Raw genomic sequence first — 20,281 nt, 5'->3', positions numbered from 1 at the left:
GAGAAAAAAAAACCTTGTTATGAATGCTAGTTTCACAGGCCTTGGTCATGCTAAACTGCCATCCCCAGTTCTGCTTGTATGTACTTACAAACAGGATGCTGAATGTTACCACACAATTTTAAATGAATGTTTTTTCAGTGAAGCCTGATTTAAAGCTTTCCAAATGTATCTTTTAAATAACAGATGAAAAGTAACAAGTATCTCTTCACATACATTATTAGTTCATGGTTATGTGCTTTTATCCATCAATATGATGAAAAAACATCTATTCCCTATAAAATTCCTTACTTTAATAATGCATCTAAATATATTTAATTCTAAAATCTGAAGCCTTGGTAACGCTTCTTGAATATTGGAAGCCATTGTGTCATTGCCATCTCAGTGCAAAGCAGGCTGACTGGAATCCTCAAAAGTGCATCTGAAGTTCTTTCTCAATGTATTAAACTTAAGCTGTCCTTAAAATGAATCTTTGCTTAAAACTCATAAAGGAAAATGCATCTGATTTCCTCCCTCCTGGGACTAATGCGTCAGCTTAGACATTTTGGGAAGATGAGTTCCCAGCCATGCTGTTGTAACCTCTGGTAGGTGTCAGGAGCAGACTATGGACTGCCTGTGGTTCCATCTAGAATGATCTGAAAAAGAATTTGAAAAAATCCTGCTTATTTGAGCATATTCATGTTTTGAAACAATCCGGTATTTCATAATACCAGAGCACTAGGTTAGAGTTTGGATATGATCAGTTCCTGGTTTAGGTAAATATCTAACTAGATAACACAGGATTATTCACAAATATTTGAGCATGTGAATAGTGAATGAAGCCTGTGACCCCCCCTGTCAATAAAGACAAGCACATAAGCACTTAAGGATTCAGATGTCCAGATAGGACATGTGTCTGTGATGCAAATCATCTCACTCTATACAGGGAACATTGTCTTAACACTTTGTAATAGATGCTCGCTAAGCTGTGAGAAAACCAGCGTATCTTCAAACAGCTCACTGGTCATGATAAAGTACCCAGGGGTGTTTTTGGTCTGTAATCTCTATGACTTTGACTCATCTGCAAAAAAGCAGATACAGCTGACTAATGCCAGCCATGTAACTCAGTATCTGTTTAAAAATTGCTACTACCATCTGGCTCCTGCTAAATACTAACTATAAGTTTCAGACTTTTTACAGGTGAAATGAAAGGTCTTGCGTTTGTCAGAACACTAATCTGATCCCCCCCCGCCCCTTTCCTAATATGTCAGCATTTAAAGCCAATCAGAGTTGTCTCTTCTTCTCTGCTTTAGATGTTACTGACATCTGCTGCAAAGAATGCAGAAACTTGGACTCCAACAAAGAAGTTAATTCTTAACTTTTCCTCAGTTTTAATCACAATCAGGTATGGGAGTGTGTGTTTGAGATTTATGATTTGGAATCCTTAACAATTGGAAAGAATTTAAATTAAACTGACAAGAAACATCAAGCAAAGATAGCAGTTCTTCAGGAGTTCCTGTGGTGTTGCTGAACAGTAGTTCCTTTAAGAACTTTAGAAGTATTTTACTTAAAAATAAAAAAAGCTCTTGTAACATTTTAAATCTTGACCAACACCAACAGATGACAGTCCTAATGAGGCCAACATGGGAGGTATTTGTATAGTGGACCAGAAAAGGTCTGTAAAATAGAACAAAGGCTGCACTGTCTGGCTCTCCACACCAGTAGTCTCCAAAATCCATGCAATTCTTGTTGGATCCATACAGGACACACGATGTCTTCGCACACTGTGGTTTTCTCTTAAGGTCTATGGCTACATACAAGAGAGACCTCTTGGGACTTACCTAGTCCTAGACTCCAGCATCTTTGAATTCACCCTAACAGCTTCTAAAAGAAAATTCCATGCCAAGAAAGAGAGGACACCTCGATCAAAAGAGAGGATACCTCAACCAGGATGAAGTTAGGAGAAGATTTAAGAGAATTATTGGTGAGGTACGGTGTAAGAAACAATGCGTAAAGCATTTCTTTGCCTAGTGACACCGCCGTCCTTGTCCCTCACAGGTACTTTTCCAGCTTCTCTGTTCTCCCTTAGGGATACAAATAAATAAATTCCTGCAAAATCAGGAAAGGGAAAAGGATGGAAATCATAGGAACCATGCTACCTATAGCCCCATGCTACTCTACTACTACAACTGGCATTTCATACTCCCCTGTGAAAGAAATGCCTCATGTGTCTCGAGGCATAACAGTTCTTTCTATATACTAATGGGGTTACAGCACTTTAAGAACCTTCCACTATTTCTGATGACCATGACGGAGGCGTTTCTAAATGTGATCAAAATGCATTCCTTTGGAGCAAGGACAGAATCTCCTTATGCCTATGAAGAAAAGACGGAAAAACTCTCTTAGAAGAGTCAGAAACAAGAGTACCATTTTCAGAGACATCTTGGTCACTTATGGGTCTAAGCAGTGACTTCCAATCACCTGCTACCAATGGCAAGCTTAGGTGTTGGGGCTCTAACAGTTCCATGTTCTGGCAGGATGGTTTTTTGAAGCTGACACGGGTGCCTGGTTTGTTTGTGCTGCCAAGTGGAAAGAGATGGGCAGCCTGCAAGAGTTGCACAGTGTCTACGTTAGAGAACTGTCTATCCAATAACTACACATGGAATTTATGCATATTAGCAGTGCAATTCAATACTCCCATGTGCTGAATTTGTAACTGCCTGTAGTCAAGGTCCTTAAAAAGCCAGAGTCAGAGGACTTTGTCTGCACAGACACCTGGCACAGGTCTGCAAACACACTGGAAAGCCCCAAATCGATGGTTGAGATCTATTAGCAAAGCAGGAGGAGGTAGTGGCAACAGTCTGACATTATGGTACTCGTTGCAGAACAAGCCCCGGACACAGACTGATAGGGTGCCAAGTCCTCTTTATCCACAGGGGTCAGGAACAATTCGCTGTCTACCCGAAGGCAGTGCTCCCATACTAGGCTGTTCCATATGTCTGGCTAAGGGTAATTCTCTGTTCTGTTTGTTGAAGCAGATCTACCACACAGCAAAGAATGTAAGGCTTCCAAGTCCAAGGAGAGGAAAAACTAAAGGGGAGAGTCACGGAACTGTCTCAGGCCAGTGGCATTTCCCTCAGAAGGGAGCACTCTTGGTCCAATCACTCAATCAGCATTTTTCATTGTTTTATTTGTTATTTACTGAGAAAATTTTTCTTACGTGTAATAAAGAATTCTGCTCATCTGTCCTCACCTAAATCTAACAAAGACAACTGGAGGCAAACACAGTTACAATACTTAGCAGAGAAATGAACTAGCAATGAAAGAAATGGATGAAGAGATTTGCTTGACTTTGGTCAGCCTAGAAGTTTGCTGTCTAGTCTGAATTCATCTCCTCGGCTCACTCTGTATTCAGTGGGAAAAGATTAATACTTCCCAGAGAGTTATTGATCTTATCCATTCTCAAAATCCGCTTAAAGATTAATTGTTCTGTTTCTCTGCACTTAGGTTTACAGAGCAATTTGTTGGTAGAAATATCCAAGCTGTAACTGGTAAAATATTATCTGATAAAAGGAGCAGGTGCAGCAACTTATTCTTTATGGACTTTATGAAAATAGTATCTCTGCTTGAAAGTAAAGCAATAAAGAATTTAAAAAATGCTGGAGTAAATATCTATACTGAATTTGCAAAATGGTAGAGATACCTCTACTACCTTATACAGTGTCCTTATACATCATTAACATCCTGTTAATGAAGAATTCTGTGTAAAAAATTCTTACAAAAATGTCTTGCAAACAAACATAGGATCACTTTAGTGTTCATAACACTTCACTTACGGCATATATCATTTGCCTTCTTCCTCAGTCTCTAGCACTAAAGATAATTCTTATCTATTTTTTCATGTCTTTTACAGTGTCATGAAATAGATATCATAATCTAGGGAACTGTGTTATTCAGTTTAACAAGAAGGAAATTGCCTGTATTGAGAAAAGAAAGAACTATAATTGATTTCTTTTGAGACAAAACAGGTAGAATGGAAGGAAATAAAATGCAGGCATACTTTCTATTTATTGTAATGAAGCAGTCACTGAGGACTTAGCTTCTTAACATGTATGTGGTCTTAAGGAGAGGTAATCTCTGAAACAGAATTACATCAATAAAAAGAAGATGACTTATTCACACACATCCTTCAAAGAAAAAGAACACATGAAAATGAAAGATTTAAACAAATGCTCTTAAATATGCAGGATCTAATCTCTTGCATCCAAATGGATGCTTCTATGCTGATATTTAAAACTGACCTCACCCTGTTCTAAACCCATGAGGTATATTTTTCCTCCTGTCTTGGAAATGGGAGTTCCAGGGATAGGCATGTGTAAGAGGTGAATGTCTGCAAGTAAAGTAAGTGGGACTTGGATACCAGTAACTGACATGTATGCAAAATTAAAACCTTGTGGCTCTAAGAATAATAGAAGAGATTAAGATAAGCAGGAAATGCTAGAAGTCATCGAAAAAGCAGCTGAAAGGGATTGTTAGAATTGCTGTCAGTAACTGGACGTAAACGAAGGACAGATGCTTAAACTAAAAGATCAAGAAAAAACAGCACCTGACACTCATATCTCAGAATCTGTTTGCTGGCTGCCATCTGAATATTTGTATCAGAAGTCTCTGCAAATCAAAATAAATATTTAACTTGTAAATTTGTGCTCCTACACTGCTTTGACATTCCCTTTCCCCTCTTTTTTTTTTTCCCCTAGAAGAACAAAGAATTCTTATCAAGAATTCTGGAAAGGAATCAAGCTCCATCCAGAGTTTCCAAGTTACCAGTAACTCTTTGTAAAAGCCAATAGAGACTATGTAGGAATTACAGAGGGAATTTTGGATTATCTGGGAGCAATCCAGGGAGTTCTCACAGCTAACAATTTTCCCATTTCCTAAACAGAAAAAAGGTATTTGTGAGAAAATGTTGTATAAGAGCATCATGCTTTGCTTAGAGCACTGAATGCTACTGAAATGTAGTTAAACAACAATTAATAATGGGAACGAGCATTGTAAACTGCAATCTATTTGCCTAAAGGTGAAAAAAGACTTCCTTAAGGAAACAGTCACTTGTAGCTGTTACTCATACATGACTTAATTCTTGTTGAATAGTTGTTAAAAGGAAGAGTTTACAATATAAGGACAGTATGTTGCTCAGTTGCAGAGGGAAACTAATGCCATGAGCAACAACTCAAACATGCCCGCTGTAGTCCTTCTATTAGAAAATTGAATGTAATTGGCAGCTCCTGTATCCACTGTAGCTGTTTGGCACAAGCAAGTGAATTTGCCCCAGAAATGTGACTTGTCTTTTGCTAAGATAGAAGAGCTTTTAAGTCTGACAGCTGTTTCTGCCTTGCTTTCTGCAAATGTGACCCCAGCCTTGTTGTGAGCTGTATTAACAGCTTCTAGAGAAGGTTTAAGTCAGCAGCTTGCCCCTTATATCTTGTTTTAGTTGCATTCTTCCCTTTGAGGAGCCTACATTTTTGTGACGTTGAAGAAGGCTGGCAAAACCGGTGCATAAATCTTGACCTTCAGATTTCCTAATGAGGTAGTTGTTATAGCTGATCAAGAATCAGTCTTTTAAATCAAGTTAACCACTGCATAATAAATTATCTTAGTAAACACATTACACTTCAAGCCCTTAGTAACTACGTAAGCGCTGATGTGAATGGACTCAACTTTCACTTACTCAAGGAACACCTAGTATCTCAATACCTCTAGTCATTTCTACTGAAATATACTGAAGAAACTTTTAGGTAAAGCTTGACAATATTAAAATTTCTTAACCCTCAGCCTTTTGTCAAAAGAGTATTCCACTGCTATAAAGATGTGTAGAAGCTTGATCTGGCAAAACCTTGCATTTTAACAGTAGTAAGTCAAAATACTAAAAGGAATTACCGTCTTCTACGTGAAAAAGGGTATCTGTAACAGATGGCAGTTATAGTCAGCACGAAAAAAAAAAAAAAGTAGTACAATTGTCATTGCTTGCAAGAAAATACCTTGAAAGGATTACAGCATTCCCAGGAAAATTTCTGCTTACCATATCCACTGCTGCTCACTTGAGTTATTTTTTCATCATCTTCATCATCACTATCACAGTTTAATGGCTCAAAAGCTATTTCTGACTCTGCATCTACTTGATTGGCATCTGGCTCTTGCTCAGCAAAGCTTCGCAATGCCACAAGGCGGTGATGCATTGCTGCATACAGGTATTCGGTGTCTTTTGAGCTTGCCTGCAGAACATAAAATGCATTCAGTCCAAACTAACCAAGAAAAACCTCTGTTTGTCATAGAGAAGCTGACTGAGAAATTTTCAAAAGTAATGAAGGAGCTCTATTTTGTCCTTTTTAATCACAGCAATCCATTTAAGATTCACACTTAATAATTCATTTCAGAAAATAAATTTAAATACAAATAAGGTCACGCTTCTTTAAGTGGTCTGAGTTTTGCAATATGTAGCTGTTGATTATTTTCCCTATAGTTACAAGAAACATAAGCTTAAAAATAATTTCCCCTGAAGAATGGCTCAGTTTGTACCGAGTACTCGATATTCCAGACAATTCCCGAGTATGATTCGAGAAGTAAGAAAGCACTGAAATGTTAATATATGTATTACATTATTTTGGTTTACAGAATGTAAGAATTTTAAAACCTAACTACAAAAAATTATTTGTGATTATAATATTTAAAGATACTATGAATTCTGCTGCTATTTTTGAACAGAAGATAAGCATCAAGAAGAGTACTGAGAACTAGACAAGGCAGCATTTTGCCAGTACATAAAACCTTCAAGCAGCCATGTCCTGAGTACTGTGTTCCGTTCTGGCCATCACATCTCAAGGATATAGCACAATTAAAGAAGGGAAAGAGAAGGCCACCAAAAATGATCAAGGGTGTGATGCAGCTCCTTAGGAAGAGTTGAGACACTTCAAGTTTGAAAAGAAGGATAAGAATGGGGTATAACTAAGGTTTTCAAAATTATAAAAGTGGTAGATAAACTGCATATGGTATGGCTGTTCATCAAACCACACAATAAATGCACGAGCGTACGCTTAATGAAAGCAGTAGAGGATCAGCATAAAAGAAAGTGCTTTTTCACAGAGTTGAGTAATAACTTCTACATTTGCAGTTTCAGGAGAGAGGGGGGAGAGACAATGTAAATTAAAAACAGCAGGTCAAAAATATAGTCACAAAAGTTTAAAAAAAGGAATTGGAAAAATTCAGGGGCAATCATTTCACAAAATAGATAGCAAAGGAAACAAGTAGGGGTGCATGTTCTCACATCTCTAATCCAACACTGAAGGATGCTGGGGGTCAATGAGGTGAACAGACCATACAAAGTGGCCATGTTTGCCTGGGCTTCCTAAAAGCACTGCATTTGGGCATTGCCAGAAGTACCAGTAGAGTACTTCTTACATTGTCATGAAGCAGATCATCTACCAGAGGGTAACTACATATGGTCTTCTGTAGTCCAGCTCTCCACTTCTGTGCATCACATAGAGTAATTTCTATCTGTATCGCTTGGCAATAGGAATAAATACATGTTGTTTGGATTGGAATGACACCTTTCAGTGTGTACAGGTGGAAAAGCATGCGAATTGGGAAGCAGCAGCAGATCAGGGTTGCCTTCTGTGCCACCCAGACTTGCAGCAGCAAACCGTTCTCTCCCTACAGCCGGGCAAAGAAGAAAGCAATTCAGAGTTGTTGAGATGTCTCAACTGCAAACTGCAGTTCTCAGTGGACAAATCTGAGCTCTGAAGATAACAGGGCTTTTCAGGAAACGCAGGGTCATAAATATGAAAAAGGCAGCTATTCAGTCTGATCATTTCTATTGGTAGCTTTTTACTTATTCATTGAAAAGCCAGAGTTCCTTTGTCACTTTAATCTAGTATGAACTCTGGCTTCTGCCAAGAGGGGTGGACTCGCCTCCGTACATCCTCTGACCCTTCATTTCTACCCTCTCCATTGTGCCAGTACCACCGTTAGGGCAATCACAGGGTGAATAGAATCAAGCTGAAAACCGAAATTAGCAAAACCAAAAAAAGCCCACCCAGATCAGTTCTCTGATCTGCCTCACTCATAGCTGTATGAATTCCAATGCTACCAAAAGCAAGGAGGGAGAAACAAGCATGGGGGAGTGGGCAGGGCCAGCCCTCTGCGCAAACCTGGGTGAGTACTGTAGGATCAACCGAATGGAGTCTTGTGGACCACCTACTTTGTAGTCAGCATCATATGACTCTTCTCCCTCACTCATGAGAAGCCCTTTGGATAATATCCCTGAACCAAATGTATCAATCATTCATGGGACATGGGAAAACCAAATTTAAATGGCAGTTAAAAATATCTGCCGGTGCCTTGGAGGAGTGGGCTCCACTGACTACTAGACCAGCCTACTTACATGCCGAGGCTCTGGCAGTGCCTGCTGGGTGTCTCACGCATTGACCAATCTGCCTTCCACACTCAAGAGTCTCAGTGTTAGTTTGGCTGGATACTAGCTATAGGGAAGGATACCAGCCGCTTCAGTGACGACTGTAGAAGTAGCTTCCTGCAACCCTTGCCACACACATGTACCTTGGTTTCCTAATACATGTCTTTTTTTTGCTGTCCAGAAGTGCCACAACAGAATTTAAGGGATGTTTACATTTATATACACTAGAAAAACTGTGCAGCACATCTGGCAATCCAGAACATTTCTAATTCTCACAGGCAGACCAGCTGTCCAGCACAGCCATACATAAGTCAATAACTGTTTGGAAGTGACAGACTTACAGTGCTGGCATATAAGGTGCATAGTGCTTTGCTTGTGTATGACATGTGACACTTCCTGGAAGTGGCGAGTTATTTTTCTTGCCCAGGAGGCTGAACCCTTCCCAGAAAGGTCTACTGGGGAAACCGGAGACATCCTTAAACTCAGGTGGATGCTCTCACTTCTTAACCTAGGACATATGTGCTATTTATTTGCAAGTTAAGTCCACCATACTTCCATCCTCAACTTACCAGCCCTTGCTAGAGAAAACCTGGATTCCCAAGACTATTGTCTTACATAAGGTGACATTGCAAAATCTATGTTCTCCTCAACTGAGAAATGGAGGTCCTACACTGGATGGATTACTGCAAGCACTGTGTCGAGAACCATGGCAGAAAGCTGCTGCCTTGTACCAAAGTAATTTACGAATATCTAACTACCTGTGTAGAAAATAGTGTTGCTTCTGTAAGAAACAGCAGTTGCTGCATATGACTGGAATGATATCCATTCCATCAGTGGCAGGTGAACCACAGTCTGGAAATGTCCGCCCTAAGGCCATATCCCATCTTCACACCTTTTTTTTGAAATACCAAGGGATGGCACTTTCTAACTCATTTCATAATAAAAGCCATGTAACAGCTAAGCTGAACAGCCTGACAGAGCATCAAAGGCCATTTGCTAAAACCAAAGCCTCAGCAAGTCTTCACAATCCTAGATGAAATGGGGATTTGGCTGGGGTTTTTCTCTCTTGCTTACCTGAATTAGAAATACTTGAACAGAGTGGTCCTCTTGGTCTGTTGCAGTGAAGCACAGGCTCTTTCTGTTTGCTCTTTTTATAACCATTTGATCCCAGAGTCGGGTGTTGAGAATCAGTCTCAGGCTGCCTTGATTTCGCATAACTAAAATAAGAAGGTTTATATAAGGCATTGGAACCATCTTCGTTTTCACTGCAGCAGTCTTCTCTAGCACTTGTATACAACTAATATTTTCATGAGTTATTCTTTTTAATTAGGTCTAAAACCTGACATGATGAGATAACTATTTTTTAAAATACCAAAATATATTAGTTTCTTTCAATACATCTGGCATACAAAGCAAATAATCTGCTGAAACTGTGCAATACAGTACAAAAAATGACAGCACAGTAACAACAACATTCTAGAAGTGACCTGAAACAGTCACTTGGAAAATCCTGGAAAAGCAGAACCAAAAGGGAGTAAACTGTCAGACTGGTGACTGAGCTAAAGATACACTGCAGCACAATTACACAGAACCCAACAACATATGCAAGCGTGAGTGTACAAACAGTGAAAAATGCCCAGTACCTCAGTTTGTAACACAGGTAACTTTATCAGGCAATGTTAAAAAGATGGCCAGCAACTTGACTTAAATAAAACTAGCTACTCAGTTTTAAATGTTCTGAAATAAACTTATGCTAGCCAGCAATAGTACAAGTTATTTAGTGTTTTGTGTATGTGTTACTTCGTTACTTAATTCTTACTTAGCCTTGACTGCAACATTCCACATTTATTGCTGGAAGTGTCATTAAGCCTCAGGGATCCTCTGCCTCTTTCAATCCAGGTTAAAGAAAGCTTGTTAAATACAAAAAGCTTGCAGTTGATCTGAAAGAGAAATACATAATGGAAATTGCCAGCCAATGTTAATATTACTGGTTCTAAAACTTTATGTTTTCAAACCTTTTGATACGGCTTTTAATACATCCATATGCATGTATAGAAAGATATATAGATCTATCACCATTATTACTTAAAATGAAATGGCTCCCAGATGTGTGCTAAACTTTCTGCTAGTTATGGAGGACATTCAGCATGAATCCCAGTTTACTTTTTCAATTACTTCATCTTCAGTAACTCTTCACCTGCAATACCCACTACCACAGCTGAATTTGTTGCAAATGTTCTACATCTTATTCCCTCACTCATTAGAAACATTATGCAGACCAGGATACCAGTAGTACCACTACTAGGAGAGTACCACTCCAAAGAGAGTAAAACTTTCATGTTCTGACAAGACAGAAGATTGAATCAATGATAAAATAATGCAACTTTCAATGTTAAGATTTTTAAAAACATATACATCATTGGTATTTTCTGAGAAAATAACATTTTGAAGATGAAGAATAGCAAGATACATCCTGGAGGGCCAGAAAGATAATTGATATTTTAGATGAACTATAAAACTAACTACTTTGACAACACATTGCTTTTTTCCAAACATAGTTTTGTCCAAAAAAAAATCATTACCCAAATCAGTTCAAATTTTGAAGTTTTAGTTACTGCTGGTACACTGTGTAGATGCTTATAAAATACAACTGTAGAACGCAGTTCTGAAGCAGCCACTTACTGAAAGGCACTATAAAATGAACAAATGTAATATGAAAAAGAAAATATCAGCCTATAGAAATAATGGGTTAGTAGAGTTATATCTTAAAGAAGTGAAAATTTAAAATATAAACTGAAGTTATTTTCAGATCTGTAATAGATCTAGATGATCTTCTCAACCACAAAACTGCTCACCATCAAGGCTTTATGAAATACATACCTGTAACACATTGTGTTCTGCTTCTTCTCCAGTTATAACGTCAACTTTATCTAACAGAATTTTCTCTACTGGCTTGCAAATAGAAGCAGCTGCTGATTCATTTAGTGTTGCATTCCTCAACAAAGCTGTTTCTGTAGGAGGCGGGGAAAAAAAAAAGGAAATCCTTTCTGTACGGGGAGTATTTTCAGAACAACAAAACTAGGACATAGGATGGCCTGCGACGTCAGTAAACCCTGTGGTATCTGATATTCTTTAGTGCTACTAACAAGTTTTTGGCCAAAGCAGTAAATACAAGAGAAAAAGGCTGGAATAATGCAAAATGTCTCACCTGTTCAGACTCATTTTGAATAGAACAGGGCTCTCTGCAGTTGCAGAGGTTTGCCCCAAGGGACAACTTGCAGAAACAAGCCCTAAATAATTAGAAGTTGATTTTCAAAATGAAACTTGCCTGTCATATTGCTGGGCAGATTAATAAATAATGAAAGACACACATCCTAGTATTCAGAATAGTAATACCTATACAATGAATACTTGACAGGAACACGAAAGGACAAGATTTGAAAGGAACATTGTTACAAAATTTTGTATTTTGCACGATCTAGATACGTTTTCCATAGGCTTTAATTTTTTATTTTTTTTACTTGTAAGAATCTTCATACAAAGCAAGAGGATCCAAGACATCCATTAGTAAAGAGGGCGCAAAATTTGGCAAGAGGGCTCAGGATATGGGCCTTCTTTGGATTCCCTCACAGCCTAGGTTTATGTGGCTTGCCTAGTAGAAAAGCTCACACCAAAGTCACAAACAAACCCCGAAATCTGTCTGTCTGGAAGTTTCAGTCCTCCAATTAGGATACAAATATGGCGAAGTAATTTATATGAACAGTCACAAAATACAAGCAGCAGACAGCTTAAAAAACGTAGTTCAAAAATGCGGTCCAAAAGGCATTCACAAAGTTCACCACATTTTTTTCAAGTAATAAAAAATAATAATCTGTAATAAATAATAATAATAATCCATAAAACTCCATCCTTTCCTGAGTAACTTAGATCATTCATTCTGAAGTTAGTCCAGTTCAAATGTCATAAATCAAACTGTAGCTGCTTTCTGAACACAGATTTTTGGCACATGCTGCCAGTGTACTAGTGACTGGATAACTTGAGAATAGATGAAAATTATTGACCACCACTCATTTGACATCCTCTAAAATACAGTGAAACATAGTAACAAAGCTAACTGTACTTGTTTGCTAAGTACACTTACTTGTTTGTGGACTGACATGAAAAGGTTCTATGTACATGGATGTTATTTCTCCATTGTATGAATCAGCTCCATTACACGGCTGGGGATGCTTTTCAGGACTCTAGGAAAAAACAGGGGAAATAAGAATTCCTATTTAAATAAAATGGCTATGTTACTTCATATCAGATAGAACATCGAATCATTTAATGCATGCTAGGCTGAAGATTAGAAAATGGAGTATCTTCAGAGTAAAAACTGACCCAGATGATACAATTTCAGTCTCAAGTGGAAGTAACTTTATTGTCATAAAATCAGTATGTCTTTCTCCCACCAAGAAGAATGGCCTCTCTGTATGGATCCTGGACTAGGATTTAAATCCACTGAAGGACTTAGAGGTTTAAGTACCAGCTAATTTCCAGTTTAAGCACTTAAGCCCCAGAAGAATAGGTGAAAACTTTCAGACACCACAAACTTAACCTCAGAAGGATTAAGAATTTCCACGACCTTCAGTTTTTGCAGATAAAGTTCCTTAGGCATATCTAAATAAATGCTTCTGGCTCCTGACAATGCTCAGTGGCCCAACTCCTACGTCATACCTAAATCCTGGTCAGAAGTCATAACCCAGACCTATGGTTGCCAAGCTTTTTCACTGGCAGATACGCATACTGTTTTCATTCTACTTCTACTAGAAACTGAATTTCAATTCCCTTTTAAATGGTGCAGTCCTCAGCTTGGGAACCACCTTTTTGTCTGAGTTTCCTTCAGGACTTGATCCATTAAGCTATCTCACAGCACATACAACATAGTTGAACACGGACGCTATCTAGGATGGATGTTCGATTTTCCCCTCATACTAATTTCTCCCATCTCTTAACAGTTACAATGGAAATTATTAGAGCAGTATGGAGCACATTCTTTTATCTTGTATTTTAGCTGTCCCACTTTACATGGAATATAAAACCAAACTTTTTTGGGTTAAAAAATGAGCAAAAGAGAAGTGCGTACTAGTACAGGCTAGTAATTGGAGTACTTATCTAGGACGGGGAAGATAGAGATGCCTACCCCTTCTACAGCAAATATTAAGTTACTTTCTCCTCAACAGTCATTGGAATCATATTTTCTCACATCTTTAAAAGAACAGGATGACCTAAAAAGAATCAATCTCTGAAAAAAATTATACTCAGGAGTACATTAACATTGATAAAAAGTCTGCCAGCATTTACTGATCTTACCAAAACTCTCTCAACCATGTTTTCTCCAAACACAAAATCAGAATTGCTGCTGTTTTGTACACTTTCATCTTCAAACAACTGACTTCTGTGGGAACAAAATAACATAACAATGTGACTTAGAACTCTTTAGAACTTTGTAAAGAATACAAATAAGTTCACGCATTTACTTTTCCACACCTTACATTAAAGACAAACAAAAAATGACTACTTAAGTAATCAGACAAAATCTTTTAAGAGAATCTGAGAATATTCTCTCTGTAACATTTCACTAAAGGAACAGAGTATCACACTGTATTTCATGAAGGTTACTGAGGATGTTCCTTAAAAGCGAAGAATAAGAAGCAAAACAACATGCCGCCTCCTCCTCAGGTAAGTGTCTTACTCCAGAAACTTTAATGCGTTACATTTCTTTCCCTGTTTCCTTTTGCTCCACCAAAAGACTGCCAATGATTAACAATTATCCCTTCATGTTCCTACAGCTCTCATGCCCTTCAGAATAATGTCCTCCCCAATGCCTTACAGGCACTCCTCGGTCATCTACCTAATGTCTTGGAAAGGCAGAGAAGCAGCGTATTCTAATGCACACACTTTCAATTCACATAAATACTGCAAAAATGTAAAGGCATGATAGCAGGTGGCTTATGAGAAGTTATAACTAAAACAAGAAGAAAGATCTTCTCTCCATTTTTCAATGACCTGTTCCATAGATATACTTAAAATAAGAAGTGAAGAAAACTAAATACTTGCAATCCTTTGGTACTGGCCCGCTATAGATTGGGGATACAGATTGAGGAGAAAATTTCATACAGTAGATACATCACTTTACATTTAGGATCTGGAATGTGACTGGTTCTGGCAGAAGATACATTAAAACAACACTTGTCCTTCTCCTCCTCTGTCCCTTCTTCCTTCTTAGTGTCTCAGGTTTTCCAGATAAAAAACATCATTTTTTTTTTGCATTGCCACCCTGAGTTTAACTACTCTCAGTTAGCCTCTTACCTCTCAGGTTTTAAGAGAAGGTAGCGAATGCATTTTTAAATAGTAACATACTCACAACTTGTAAAAAGTGTATTACTTGTGGATTACATTCAAGGATATTCTAATGTAAGTACAGCTGTGATTTGACCTGCTAATTACACAGCCACTTTAAATGTGACAGGATCCACTTTTTATAAAAGTCATTAGGAAGTCCTTGGAAACTTCGTGTGGAAGTTGTTCTTGCTGCTGGTTTGGGGCGGGGGGGGGGGGGTGTTGTTTGTTTTGGGGTTTTTTTCACAAAAGGCTTATAGGTGGTTCATGCAGTGTGCCCAGGTGGCCAAGAGGGCCAACGGCATCCTGGCCTGTATCAGAAATAGTGTGGCCAGCAGGAGCAGGGAGGTGGTCGTTCCCCTGTACTGGGCACTGGTGAGGCCGCACCTCGAGTCCTGGGTTCAGTTTTGGGCCCCTCACTACGGGAAAGACATGGAGGTGCTGGAGCGTGTCCAGAGAAGGGCAACCAAGCTGGTGAGGGGCCTGGAGCACAAGTCCTGTGAGGAGCGGCTGAGGGAGCTGGGGCTGTTTAGCCTGGAGAAGAGGAGGCTGAGGGGAGACCTGATCGCTCTCTACAACTGCCTGAAGGGGTCTGCAGTGAGGTGGGTGCTGGTCTCTTCTATCAAATAACTAGTGATAGGACGAGAGGAAATGGCCTCAAGTTGCGGCAAGGGAGATTTAGATTGGATATTAGGAAAAATTTCCTTACTGAAAGAGTTGTCAGACATTGGAATAGGCTGCCCAGGGAAATGGTTGAGTCACCATCACTGGCGGTATTCAAAAATCGAGTAGATGGGGTACTTCAGGACATGGTGTAGTGGGCATGGTTGATGGTTGGACTCGATGATCTTGAAGGTCTTTTCCAACCTAAATGATTCTATGATTCTATGCGTTCTGTAGAGCTTAATCACTGCATCTCTTGCTGGCCACAAGGCAAAACCATCCAAGTTCTAGTCTCTTCCTCTTCCAGAAGGATGACTTGGCAGGAAGACAATCTGATGTTCTGTCACAAACTGCATACTTCAGCACCACTTATCTGCTCTTCCAGATCATTCATCACCCTTGGGAGGGCTTAACAGCACCTATGTCGTGCAGAGGATATTCCTGTTAAGAAGCTGGGTTTGTTGCCAGAACTTTGGCGGTTGCCTCTAAAACTTAGTTTCTGTGTTCACAAATACAGTGTGCTTGAAATCTCTTCACACAGGATGAAGGAATTCCCAAGGACAAGCTATCTCCATTTTACACTTGAAGAACAAAATATTCCTTAACATTCTCATGCTCGATGTGTTGCTAAGACTAAGAGCAAATAAGAAAAAGAAATCAGAAAATCCATCCCTTTTCAGCCTTGAAGCCTTCCATATGTGTTTTGGGCCATGAACAGGGAATCTAAAGTGTGTTTAAACTAATGAGTTTCTAATCCTTAAGAAAACTGCCCACTAAAATTGACTGAATTGTGATCAGTTTGCATCCCGAAATTTTGTCGGCTGCTTCTAGGCTGCTCCGGTAGCAACTTGGGAAGGATAGCAGTCTGGAAGAGTAAAAAAACCTGAAAGTAGAGGTTTGTCTCAAAAGAAATAATGTGGGAAATGGATTTTGATTATTTTTGGAAATGTAAGGAAGAAGTAACTGGTGCAGGATCTTTCTTCTTCCGGACAGTTAATTGGAAGTGCCAGCCTTAAAGCTGTATTAAAACTTCAATACCCTTATGTTGCTGCAGGGCAAGAACAAAGTGTGCCCGGGATGACATTGCCATGGAGATTCAAAACAGAGGCACTGAATTCAGGGAATGAACACTAACAAGGGAGAACAGGAGAAGGAGAAATGTGGATAAGATACTGGAAAGGGACTACGGAAAGGGAGTAGATCCAGGTACTGTCCTCAGAGTGTCCAGAAGGGTCTGAGTAGCTGCCAGTTCCAGTGCCGGCCTTAAACCCTGTCAGTTTTCCAAGCAAATCCTTGTGCAGAGCTGAATACATGACCAGAAGCCTGAGCTTTCCCAGCATTACATTTCTGTCACTTACGACACAATCTTCTCTCCAAGTTTTTAAGCCGACTTAAGAAACTGCAAATTTCTTCTTTTCAGTTCATTACTACAGCCCGTTCAGGAAACGGAACCATTGGTGGTTTCCTGGGACGTGGACAGCTGCAGCAACTGCAGAGGGCTAACAAACCATTTTCATTCATCTCTCTACAGAATCATGTCACATAGAGAAGAGGTGGAAGAGGAGGGAAAGCAAGAGGGACGTTTGCAGGCAGCAGCAATCCCTGCTGTTGAGTGTGTCTGCATTTTATTTTGTAAATAAACACTAGCTACATCTCGACTGATAATTAAAAACAAACTCAGAAAATTCTTTACTTAGCAATGAGCAGGTCTGGCTGCAATGTTTACTACTGTTTAGCATGTATACGGAGTTTATAATAAAGTTGTTTGTTTGAATACTTGTTGTCAAGCTATCTATGAGAAAACAGCTATGCCCAAAAGACTCTACTGAAGTATTTTAAAGCATCAGTCACTTAATACACATCGGAAGAATGGCACTTACACCCCCTGCAATCTCAGAAGAGCAGTAAGCACCTGGTTGTATTTAAATTAGTTTTCAACTTGTCAAATAAACCAACATTTACCACAACTGCGATATGCAGAATTAATGAGGCATGAATACCCCAAAGAGATTAGCAATTTCCTTTTTAAAAAAGAAAAGGAAAAGAAATACCATAAGCACTTTTAAGTCTTGTAACTTGTCAGCACTCAAACACTGCATTGCATTTCTGTGTCCATCTACTTCACAAAAGAAAGCCACTCACCTATCTTTTCCGAGATATTGTGCAGCTGACAGAAAGTAAATAGATTTGAGTAGCGATAGCAACTGATTTTGAAGTCAGTACCACCTTCCCTTTAGCTTTTCTGGTATATGCATTGCCATCATTTTGAATCTGCTAAAATTCCAGCATGCTCTGTTGGCTCCATGTTGTTCTCACAGGGCACCATCACTGTGATAGACAGCATTAACTGTGATAGACAAGGACAGGCTGGCTCTTCCAAAATCACAGTGAGCATCTGCCCTCTAATTATGCTCTTCTTGTTGACAAAGACTAAGAATCTAAGTTCTCTGTGCACCTAAACACTCCTTACTTCCTCAGAACCCCAGCACTGTGCATCCCAAACGTTGTGTGCAGGAAGCTTTATCTGTGGCCCATCCAGCCCTGAAGGAGACTGGACTGGACTCCTTTGCAGTTAAGACGTTCTCTGCCCTCTTTGGGTGGGAGGGGGAAAGGAGGCAACATCCCAGATGTGCTATCTGTGGCCCTAGCCATTTTAAAATGTCATTCTCTCATCACAACTGATCTCAGGCGTATTCCTGATGCTCACAACTTCCAGGCAAACAACCCTCATCAACCATCAGCAAGCAGTATTAATACCTACAAGATAACCTGCTGGCTAACCACAGACCTAACATTCTCATGAGCCAGTCTCCAGAGAGAGGCAATAGCCCGCTTCTGCACCGGTATGAGCTCTTTCAGTCAGAGGCAAGGGGCAACGTCCTAGCCCAAGCAAGTCAGCTTCCTCATGCAGACATTCAAGCCTGTTCTGGTCAACCCATGTCTGCACAAAGATGCCACCCTACCACAATCATCACAGCCAGCTGTTCATCCCAGAAACTCTGGCGTGTGCACGGAAGTAGAAGATCAGTTGCAGCACTGACCTTGTCTTCCAGATCAGTCCTGTATGGTCGTCTTCATGTCTTCTGTGTCCAAGATGCTCACATATTTTTGTAATTGCTGAGTTTCTCTGCATCTGTTTATGAGATGCAGCAGCCATGCAATCAGAATAGAGCTCTCCAAAGGGACACAAAGATGACTGTAAACATTCAAAACTGGGACATATTTTGAACTGCCAAAGCTGCATGACATGGCAAACCAAAATAGTTTCTGGCTTGGGGGTTGCTAATGAGAAACAATCTGTCCCACAGAGATTAATTTCCAGCAGGAGTCCATTTCTTGTGGTGTACGGAGCTCAAGTCAGTACCCACAAATTCTGGCACTACACACAAACACCACTGAGCATTGTGTGGGTGTAGATACCACGGGCTTAGTACCATGTTAGACATGTAGGACAAAAGGGCGTGCCATAGGCCAAATGACAAAATGGTGCAGGAATACAATAAAGAAAAACTTACTGTGTTGTTTTAGAGGTAGAAAGATTCATGGTAGTAGATGACCTCACTGCTGTCTTGGAACTCACTGAATTCTCAGCTGAGGAATAAGACCTGTCTTCAGATAGCTAGGAATGGTAAAACCCGATGAATTAATTAGACCAAGCTTATTTTCTGCTATAAACAGGTCTGCTAGAAGTCCAGAGTCACCGAGGCGTATATATATATATATATATATGCGGTAGTTGGCTGAGCTTCCTCCAGCTGTGTACTAAGCCAGTGCCCTTAATCAAAATGCTAAAATGTTGCTTTCTAAATAAACAAAATCCAAAAAATTCCCAAAGCTGGTTTGCCCACAGAACCCTGATATCTGAAAGCTGAGACAGCCTGCAGAGAAGAGATGTGTTTTCAAACACAGCCAGCACGAGCTTAACAGTTCACACCATGTCAGAGATCCATCGATTCCACTGAAACTGAGAGGGGAACTTTCTTGAAAATCAGGCAGTGGAATAATTAACTGCTTTAAGACAGCACTGGGTTTTTGTATTTGAGCTGCAAACATACATTAGCCAGTAAAACTACTTTTCTTTTTACCTGAACATATGCTTCTTTCTTAGTCACTGGAGATACTACAGGATTTTCAGGACAGGCCAGGGCTTGTGGGGGTTGTAAAATGGCAGGTCTAATGACATTCCGCAATTGACTTTGTGACAAGGATCCTTGCAAAATACAAAGACAAAATATTTAAACAGAGACTTTTTCTTCCCATCTAATTCATACCTATGTGTCTTGCCTCCTTCAACTGAAAGCTTCAAAGCATATTTAAATAGCATTTATTGTTTACTTGCTACACATTCTGAAATTTTGTAATCCATTCTAAAATGCACAACTCTGTAGTGACACCAACCCCATGATCCTACCAGAATTAAAAGATAATGTGTTAAATAAAAAAAAATAGTTGTTTAGATGTATAAAATATATTTGTATTTATGTATTTAAATACGTGTTTATATTTATACTTATATTTACTGCTTTGTGTTAGATCTGTCTTCTGCTATTTCAAATTTAATCCTGCACCTGCAGACGCCAAGACGGTTCTTCACTACCCTCTCCAGGAGCAGAGTTATTCAGTTAGGAATGTGGAATTTCACTATTCAAGGTTATATTCAGTCCACTCAGGAATTGAGTAGTCAGAGCAGCGGCTCAGAACAGAGCTCACAGGATATTTACACTGTCAAACAAATAACTTATGTCACAAAGATTCTTAGCCTATCACTCAGCATAGAGAAGAGTTGTCATTTTT

General features: G+C 39.4%; 2 protein-coding genes across 2 annotated transcripts in view; both read right to left on the bottom strand.

The window, feature by feature from the left end:
- NADK2 (NAD kinase 2, mitochondrial) overlaps window positions 1-20,281 on the bottom strand; it is a 367,514-nt gene that overhangs the window by 288,748 nt on the left and 58,485 nt on the right. The gene's annotated exons all lie outside the window — the stretch shown is intronic.
- Window positions 283-20,281, bottom strand: part of LOC126036558 (ran-binding protein 3-like) — a 33,290-nt gene continuing 13,291 nt past the window's right edge. Inside the window, exons 7-15 of the mRNA XM_049796497.1 lie at window positions 19,573-19,697; window positions 19,003-19,106; window positions 13,796-13,880; window positions 12,585-12,684; window positions 11,324-11,454; window positions 10,263-10,383; window positions 9,518-9,660; window positions 6,056-6,248; window positions 283-632 (exon numbers count right to left, since the gene is read on the bottom strand). Of these exons, the coding sequence (XP_049652454.1) occupies window positions 589-632; window positions 6,056-6,248; window positions 9,518-9,660; window positions 10,263-10,383; window positions 11,324-11,454; window positions 12,585-12,684; window positions 13,796-13,880; window positions 19,003-19,106; window positions 19,573-19,697 (1,046 nt within the window). The 3' untranslated portion in view covers window positions 283-588. The remainder of the gene's footprint in view (window positions 633-6,055; window positions 6,249-9,517; window positions 9,661-10,262; window positions 10,384-11,323; window positions 11,455-12,584; window positions 12,685-13,795; window positions 13,881-19,002; window positions 19,107-19,572; window positions 19,698-20,281) is intronic.

This window comes from Accipiter gentilis, chromosome Z (genome assembly GCF_929443795.1).
Source record: "Accipiter gentilis chromosome Z, bAccGen1.1, whole genome shotgun sequence".
Lineage (NCBI taxonomy): Eukaryota > Metazoa > Chordata > Aves > Accipitriformes > Accipitridae > Astur > Astur gentilis.
The sequence above is the reverse complement of the archived record's forward strand: the minus strand, read 5'-3'. Positions and strand labels throughout refer to the sequence as shown.